The sequence below is a fragment of the Geotrypetes seraphini genome, chromosome 12 (genome assembly GCF_902459505.1).
Source record: "Geotrypetes seraphini chromosome 12, aGeoSer1.1, whole genome shotgun sequence".
NCBI classification, from domain to species: Eukaryota; Metazoa; Chordata; class Amphibia; order Gymnophiona; family Dermophiidae; genus Geotrypetes; species Geotrypetes seraphini.
In genome coordinates, this window is record NC_047095.1 from 15,162,664 (window position 1) to 15,172,331 (window position 9,668).

Consider the following 9,668-nt stretch of genomic DNA (forward strand, 5'->3'; position numbering starts at 1 on the left):
GTGGCCCTTATCTGCCGTCTATTTCTATGTTTCTATGATTTTCCTACCTGCCCTGCCGCGAGGCTCGTCTTCCATTTCCTGCCTGCCCTGCCGCAGCACACATAGCCGACCGGAAGTTTTCCATGAGCCCTCCCTCCGATGTCAGCGCTGACATCGGGGAAGACTTCCAATTGGCTATGTGCTGCGGCAGGGCAGGCAGGAAATGGAAGATGAGCCTCGCAGCAGGGCAGGTAGGAAAATCAGACGAGTTGTATTGAACCCTGCGGGATTCCCGAGACCACGAGGGGCATCCCCACAGGATCCCTGCGACACTAGGGGGCGTCCCCACGGGATCCCTGTGACCCTAGGGGGCGTCTTCATGGGATCCCCGTGACCCGAAGGGGGAACCCGCGGGATTCCCGTCATCCCCGTGCAGCTCTCTAATCCAGAGTCTGCTGGCTGAGGAAATCTGCTTGCATACTGTCCACTCCCGCTAAATGTGGCGCTGAGAGTCAACAGGTGGATCTCTGCCCAATGAAAAAGCATTTGGGCCTCCAACCGTAATGGAGCACTCTTGGTGCTTCCCTGCCAATTGACATAAAGCTACCACTGTTGCATTGTCCAAGAAAACTCACTGGAATGTTTGCTTCGCAGCTTTGTAAAAGAAACCCAAAGTAAAGAATGTAGTAACCACAAGACCATACATTCTGATCCATTGTTCACTATATTTAATAGACATTTGTCTCCTGGGGCAAATCTACCTCAAAGGCTTCTTTGAGAGAAAAAAAAGGCTTCAACATATTTTTTAAAAATTTTAAAGTTAGCCTCCAAGCGCAAATTGTGTAGAAGGTAGTTCCAGAGTTTTGGTGCTATAAAGTAGGAAGCTTTATTTCTGGTTGATTCTGAGGGCAGAACTGAGGGTAGACCGTTGTCCTGAAAAGATCCAAGTGTACTTGCTGGCATGTAAAGAATAGTAAGCGCATGTAGGTAAGCTGGAGAACGCAAGAAAAAGGCTCTATGCATTAACAAAAGATTTTTGAATTGAGTCCTATATATAATTGGTAGCCAGTAAAGTTGCAAAAAAAGCAGGTATTACCCTGTCAAAACTTGACCTTTTTTTATTCCTAAGATCTTAAGTGCAGTACTTTGTACTGTATGAAGCCTCCTAAGATTGTTTTTCAAAATTCCCATATAATGTTACAATAGTCAAGTTTGATTTTATAAATGCATAAATCAAGGTACATAAATTTTTTTCCTCAAAAAATCCTCTGACTGCTCACATCGTTCTCAGAGAATAAACGCACTGTTATTGTGTTTAGCAGGGTCTCACATTCATCCAGTAAAACAGTGAAATAATAAAAAAAATCATAAATAGAAAAGTGGAGAAAAACAGATCTCATACACAGACAGCCGGGACTACACTGTACCCTAACGACCTCTTTTACAAAGCTGCGCGGCTTTGTAAAACAGGCCGTAAGCTATCTGTATCATCACTGGTCTGAAAAAAACTCCACAGATGAATATTCAATCAATCAGTCTTTCATTTATCAAATAGACTTCTTTTTCAAAATTTCTTCTCTTTAAAGACTGGAAACTTGTCAATTTTCACCTGCATAAAACTTTTTGATAATGGCTACAGCTGGGAAAAAAATGCCTATGTAATACAAGTCATAAAGAATCAGCGTGAAAAATAGGAGACTTATCTTTAAGCACTCTGACTGGGGCAGTCCATTCCTACTTCTTCATAGGACGCCCCGACTTCTTAATCTCGACAGACAGTAACTTCTGTTTTGCCTCTTCAACGAGGCTACATCAGGGGAAAAAACTTAGCTATTATTTCTCCTGCCACCAATAGGTATCAAAAACACTGTCACACATCTCCAAAGGCAAGTACACAAGGCACTGGCATACTCCCAAAATGGCTGCGGGACCGAGAGACGTGCCCAGCTCATTCAAAAAGAGCCGGGCGTCATGCCGTCCTCATTATCGTGAAGCGTGATTTGCTAGACACTCGGGTAAAGGGAACAAAGCACAAAACCAAAAATACTAACAAAATCCCCAAAACTAAAACATCAAAAAGCAGCAAAAAAAATGTATACGTGCACATGTAAACACTATTCCCATAACACTGACCACTTGTGTACTTGCCTTTGGAGATGCGTGACAGTGTTTTTGATACCTATTGGTGGCAGGAGAAATAATAGCTAAGTTTTTTCCCCCTGATGTAGCCTCATTGAACAGGCGAAACAGAAGTTACTGTCTGTCAGAATTAAGAAGTCGGGGCGTCCTATGAAGAAGTAGAATGGACTGCCACAGTGCTTAAAGATAAGTCTCCTATTTTTCAATCTGATTTTTTTCCCAGCTATAGCCATTATCAAAAAGTTTTATGCAGGTGAAATTGACAAGTTTCCAGTCTTTAAAGAGAAGAAGTTTTGAAAATGAAAGATTGATTGATGGAATGTGGAGATTTTTCAGACCAGTGATGATACGGATAGCTTAAGGCAGTGATTCCCAACCCTGTCCTGGAGGAACACCAGGCCAATCGGGTTTTCAGGCTAGCCCTAATGAATATGCATGAGAGAGATTTGCACATGATGGAAGTGATAGGCATGCAAATTTGCTTCATGCATATTCATTAGGGCTAGCCTGAAAACCCAATTGGCCTGGTGTTCCTCCAGGACAGGGTTGGGAACCACTGGCTTAAGGTACAGTATAGTCCCAGCTGTCCGTGTATGAGGTCTGTTTTTCTCTACTTTTCTATTTATGACTTTTTTATTATTTTGCTGTTTTACTGGATGAATGCGAGTCCCTGCTAAACACAATAACAGTGCGTTTTTTGTTTTGTTCATGCCAATATATACGGCTGTATTCCCTCACTGATTGGTTTAGTCTCAGAGAATAAGAACAGGATAGAGACTTGTTCCTCAAAAGTTAATTGATGATTTACTATTTCTCCCAAATATTTAAAATTAAGTATAGTTGGTATGGTTTTTCCACCCTAAGTTGACAAGTGGTTGAGGATAGTGGCCTGTGACCCAACATGAAATACATTTCTCAATATTATGAACAAGTTTATGCAGGTTTAGCCACTTAAGTCGCTTTCTGCCCTTCTATGATTGCTCCTAGATCCAACTGAACCAGATCAAATTTAGCAGTGATTAAAATGTCATCTGCATAACAACAAACTTTTAGATCAATTTCCTAAATAATAATTAACAAAAGAGCAATGAAGATATTGAACAGAATAGGTGACTATACTGATCCTTGTGGGACTCCGAATAAATTAAGCTGAAAAATTTTGGATGTAGATATATTAGTTCTTTCCTAAGCAACTGAGTTCACATTCAGGTTTCTGTTCTAAGGCAAATTAAATTACACATCATCCAAAAGAGAATCACGGGAATAAGAGAATCATGGGAATGCCAAGATCCTGCAGCCAGAAATGAACACTAGTAACTAATAACTGGTTTGACAAGCTATGCAGAGGACAGATCTAACACCTTCAGATTATGGAATTGAATACGGAATGAGAAAAGCTGTTATACAATATAATACAAAACATTTAGGGCTTAGAAATTAACTATAAAACCGATATAAATACAATCAGTAAGAAAGCTCAAGTTTTCCATACCTGTCTTGCCAAATACTACTACCGGTACTATTAATTATTTCTATAGTACTACCAAACATACACAGCACTGTACAGAGTCACAAAAGGACAGTTTCTGCTCTTAAGAGCTTACAATCTAAACAGACAAGACAAACAGGATGTCATGGATACAGTTAAGGGGAACAGTTAATCTGCTGACTGGGTTGAAGGGCAGTAGGATTTGAAGGATATCAAAAAGGTGGGTTTTCAGTCTGCTTTTAAACAAGGGAAGGCAAGGGGTTTGGCAGACAAACTTTGGTAATTTATTCCAGGCATAGGGGGCAGCTAGATGAAAGGAACGAAGTCTGGAATTGGCAGTGGATGAGAAGGGTACAGCTAAGAGCAGCTTATCTGAGGAACAGAGTTCTCTGGGAGGTATATAAGGAGAGAGGAGAGATATTGAGGGGCAGCAGAATGAACACACTTGTAGGTCAGCAATAGGAGCTTAAATTGTATGTGAAGGCGGATAGGGAGCCAGTGAAGTGATTTAAGGAGAGGAGTGACATGAGTGTAGCAAGGTTGGTAGAAGATGAGTTGTGCAGCAGAGATTTGCACAGATTTCAGGGGGGGTAGGCGGCACTGCAAAATAAAGTACCTGTATTTAATATGTAACCTACTTTGATTGTAACCACAGAAAAGGAGATATATCAAATCCCATTTCCTTTCCTACCAATTTGCACTGACAGTTTAAGTATAAAAGAGCATTATTGTATTACTCTAAACCAGTGCGATGCAAACTTTTTAAGCTGCTGGTAAACTAATCTCGGGGCTGCGGCTTGAAGCCCCCTTTAGGTTTTAGTCAACATGCACTACTAGAGCGAGTTATCTGAACAGTTACAAATCTATCTATCAGAATTTAATTAAAATACAAGGTATGTTGATAATCACAACTAGATAGTGGTAAAAAAAAAAAAAAAAAATGGGTTAGATTATATGGGTCATTTTAATAAGCAGTGGTAAGCATTAGCAGGTGTTTACCCCAGGTTACAAAGGCACTAATGTGGGATGCGCTCAAACATCCCACGGTAGTCCTCGGATTGATGAGTACTAATACTATACTAACAAAATAGGAAATATTTTTTAGTGTGGGGGAATTTTGAGGCAAAGAGTAGACATTCCCTGCACTAATTGGGTAGCACAGGTATGTCGCTTATGCTGCCCAATTAGCGTAGGGTTAGCACAGGCAGGGCAGGATTGACCAATAGGCCAAGTAGGCACGTGCCTAGGGTCCAAAATGATCAGAGGGGCTCGATGAAAGAGGGCATCAACGTTGTTTTTTCCAAACGGCGATGGCCCCCTCCAGCATCGATCGGCAACGCAGCCCCCTCCATCGACGGAAAGAAAGACAAGCAAGCAACGCGGGTAAGAAAGGCAACGGGAACTGTAATTGTGCAAGCGGTGCTGCTTGCCCAAAGCTTCCCTTTGACGCAGCTTCCTGTTTCCTCCTGGACACATGGTAGGGTGGGGAGGGGCAGGGGGCACAGTGTACTTGTGTGCCTAGGGGCCCTCGATGAATTAATCCTACCCTGAGCACAGGAGCCCCTACCACCTACAAAATAGCACATCTGCCCTTACCACCACCTAAAGGCCACACACTAATTTCAAAATTAGCATGTGGCCATTAATAGGAAAAGCAAGCTGCAGCCATTTCAGAACCACACTAAAAAGTGGCCTCAATACACAGGAAACCCACGTGTTAATAACAGTGCAGGCCACATTTTAGTACAGCTTTATAAAAAGGCCCCATAAACTTGATTCAAACGTTCCAAATCAGTTTGCATCCCCTTCAGAAAAGTTTGTACATATGAGAAAAGGTAAACAGGATACAAACTGTTTTATTTTTTTAACAAAAGCATACAACAGAAAAGTTATTAGATTCCCCCAAACTGCAAACTGTAGTTCCTTCATGGTTTCTATCACACACATAAAACAAAAACAGCAGGCAAGATCTGTGGCAAAATATGATCTTTGCTATAGTTTTGTGTAATTTTTTCTCAATCCTGATGTCCATATTCCAGTTACTATCCCTTAAAATGTGCTTCTCCTTAATTCTCCTTCCCCCCCTTCCTTCCTACTCAACTATTTCTGTTAAAAACCCATTTCCTTGTTGATATTTACATGTTCTTTAAAAAAAACCTTAAAAGACAGCTAGAATGCTCAATTCCTTTTGGCTCAAATGCGAGTTAAGTGATTTAAGACATTTTCATTTCACCCACCTTCAGTGAATCTCTTCATAAAGATGGATAATAAATCCAAATAAATAAATAAATAAAAAATTATAAGTTATCATGAATATAAATGAAAGAAGCACACATGGACTGTAGCCAGGGATGAAACATTTGGCACAACTATTTGTTTAGACAGTTTTGGGGGAATGATAGTGATTGAATATTAAACCTGTATTTTATTTTTTAATCTTTATTGATTTTTAAACTAAAAACAGTGCCAAACAATAAAGAACAGTAGGTATTACATACAATGCACTATTATCTGTACAGGCAACTTATAAATCATTCGAGATTTTCAATTACATATATTAAATAATAATACAATTTAACATAATAAATGATTTAAATAATTCTTAAAGTTACCTAAATGTCACCATCAGTATTTATTTATTTCCCTTCCCCCCTCCCCCCTCCCCCCATGGATGTGTAATTAAATAAATATTATAGTCAATGGGCTCCAAACTTGATTAAATACACCACTAAATCCCCCCATTCTGCATTAATTCTTTCATATTTGTATGTAGTGCATACATTCACCCACCAAAAAGCGTAACTTAATCTGTCATGGTTTTTCCAATTACTCATGATCAATTGCATGGCTATGCCCGTCATGATCATAAAATAACCTGTATTATTTAAATATGTACTTTGCTGTAAATATACCATTTTCTCTTATGTGAACTGCATAGAACTATAAGGTATTTGTAGAACAGAAATAAAGTACTGTATTATGTTGTTTAACTTGCTTTTTTACAAAACTGTTCAAAGCATCCTCATACAACCAACAAGAACTAGTTTTAACAACACTAGCTATTCATTATGCTAAAAAACTAATACTACTATAACATTACTATTCCCCTTAAGGTGGAAAAAATGACTTAACAACTAGCTCACACTCACTTTTAACTAAATGGGGCATTTTGAAATGAAATCATGTTCAACAACTTGTAAGAAATTTGCAAGGTTCAGGCAGAGCAAAAGCCAACCAGGGCAACAGTTATTCCCCACCCTTTTTGTATAGTGTAGGAAAGTATTTCACAGAAAGATGTTTCACCTACAGCTCAGCTATATGGTTTCCTATGGCCAAAGCTCCTCTGTATATTCTAATACTATACCCACAATTACGTTTTAAGACCATTCGTTGTATATTTGTTTAAAATTATTGTTATTCCTAATTTCAAAACCTAACTGCCACTTTTAACTAGTTCTTGTGACTTTCTATTCTGTTTTCACACTGAAATATGTACATCACATTACTACTGAACCCTAGATCACATATAAATTAAATGTAAAGGCAAAGGAGGCAAAATACATTATTTCCCTTTTCACAGTCTAGCTATGTAAGCCCTATAGCGCAGGAACCAGCTTTGTCTACTGTCAGTGCTGCGTACATCTAGCAGCGTTATAAAAATTATAAGGGGGAGTAGAAGTGACAGCTTCAGTTTCTAACATTTAAAATAACTCAATTTATGTACCAAACTTGGAAGGACTTTCATGGAGGGAGAAATTAAATAACAAAAAGCAAGTTTGTGAGAGCAAAAAAATGTTTACTTTCAATCCCCTTAGTTTGACGGGTTTAGAGAGCAATAAAAATAACCTCCAGATTACATGTCAGGCAGCCCAGTCGAGGTAATTAAAATAAAAAGAAAGAAACTACCCTGCCTAGGAAAAATAACACGCCCCCTCCCCCCCCCCACCCCCCACTAAACGAACAAGACCAGGGTTCAACTCACCGTGCCACCATCCTTAATAACAATCTTCTTGGCCAGCATTACACTGCGGTGCGCCCGTTTCTTTTTCTTTCCCTGAGTCATTCTACTATCATAGGTTCAACTAGCCCAGTAAAGACCACACAAATGTCACAGCAAGAACTGTAAACCGGAGAAAGCCCCCCTCCCCCCCCCCTCTGCTTTCCATCCGCTCATTCAGGGCCAGCAACCATCATCATTTTGGAAGATCCCAGGCGGGGCGCGCAGGCGCAAGTCACATTCACATGGCGCGATTCACTGACTGGCTGTCACCAGCTCGATTGAACTCCGGAACCGCCTCCCCCACCTGCTGTTGCGTGCCGCCGGAAAGACGCGGCACGCACTGGAAACAGGCGGCCTTGAAATGTAAGAAAAGTGCGCCGCGCGTGGAGGATAATAATAACGTATGCTCAGGCTGTTGTTTTATTTTTTTTTACTTTATGCTTGAAGAGCTTTCATTCAAAGACACGGAAAATTTAGTTTTCGGGGTTTTTTTCAAAACCAATATAATAGATATACTGGCCTGGTCAGACAAATGGTCCATCTAGCCCACTATCCTGTTTCCAATAGTGACCAAGTACAGAAATCCAAATAGTAGCAACATTCCATGCTACCGATCCCAGGGCAAGCAGTCTCAATAGCAGACTACAGACTTTTCCTCCTGACCATGACTTTGTTCAAATCTTTTTTTAAACCCAGCTACATAACTGCTGTTGTTCTTGTACAATTCCTTTGGAGGCTCAACTGGAGGGTTCTTACATCTACTCTTGCCTTGGCTGCAGAACTTACAAACAAATCCACCCCCTCTCCAAGGTAACCTCCTTGGACACTCCCCTCCAAGCTCAGTTTGTTTCTGCAGCCTTGCTGCTGACTTCTAATTTCTTCTGTTTGTGAATTTTTTTCTCAATTTCTAGTCTTTTATTTTGTTCTGTGCTGCGGGTATTGCTCAAGTGCTGCAGATTCACTATGGGGGACCGGCGGAAAATCACAGACTTTTACTTAAAGATTGTCTGCTTCTCAGGGGTGCACTGTTAGCAGAAACTGCAGTAAGCCCCCTAGATAGCCTGCAGGTCATTTCAGGTTCCAGGATCGAGAACCATCTTGCCCCGGGTTGGTATGCAAATGGGTAGAGTGCAGGCTGCTGCAGTTCTGTGGAGGTACGCCGGGATCAGAACCGGACCGCGTGCCTTCCCTAAAATTTCCTGGAGGGTCCGGGTAGTTGCTGTCTTCGGTGACAGGGAAGGTGAGGTGGTCAGAAGATGTGAAAAATCCAGTTTTCCCCAGCTTCCTGAGGTAATAGATCTCCATGCTTGCTTGTCAGCTGGCCTGCCGTTTTTGTTCAATGCAGCACAGACTGGATGCATGTTTGTCATGGCGATTTTGGGGGGTCTTCAAAAGTGGGATTTGGGTGTTTTCCCTGCATGCCCTATCCCCACCCCACCATTTTCCTGGGTCGTTTTAGGGCAAAATTGGCACCCGGGGCAGCCATCTTGGATTTTCTTTAAAACTTTTAAAAGTATATTTTTTTGCCCTTAGAAGCTTCGTTTTTTTCCAAACTTCACAGATGGCCACCTCAAAACAGGATGGCATGAATTCATGCCTCAATTATGGTGGATGGCTTTCGGATTTGTGGGGGGTGAGGTGTATGCAGATTCTACATTTTGCCTCCACTTCTATCAGAGATGCTTTTGATGCGTCTAGTCCCCCTCAAACGAGTGCGAAACGTGCTTCATGGAAGTGCAAGCGCAGTTTCGGGGGGAAAAAGTCTCCTCCTTTGTCTGAGAGAACTACAACTATGGCACGATGAGCGGCTTTTGCTGCCAGTGCATATTTTCCACCTGCAAGTGTTGGATATTGTGTCAGGTTTTTATGGTTGTAAAAAGGTTGCCTGCTTCTTCCAAATTGTATCCAGTGCTGCAGCATGTCTTTGTGTTTCTCTTCAGTGACACCGGAGAGCGGATTGTCGGTTTCCGCCATTGCTTCTGTCCATTTGCTGTTGCAGATTTTTTTTTGCTATGGCATCCACCAAGGTGGTTTTTCTAGTGGATCTTCGGGATCCCACTG

At 41.1% G+C, this 9,668-nt stretch overlaps 1 protein-coding gene across 2 annotated transcripts in view; it reads right to left on the reverse strand.

Annotated features, from left to right (window-relative positions):
- The window catches only part of MFSD14A (major facilitator superfamily domain containing 14A), an 83,843-nt gene extending 75,637 nt beyond the window's left edge, over positions 1–8,206 (reverse strand). The window contains exon 1 of one of the 2 annotated variants that reach the window (XM_033916599.1): positions 7,590–8,206. In XM_033916599.1, coding sequence (XP_033772490.1) covers positions 7,590–7,670 — 81 coding nt within the window. In that variant the 5' untranslated portion in view covers positions 7,671–8,206. The remainder of the gene's footprint in view (positions 1–7,589) is intronic. The other variant, XM_033916598.1, reaches the window with a different exon arrangement.
- Positions 8,207–9,668: the final 1,462 nt, after the last annotated feature.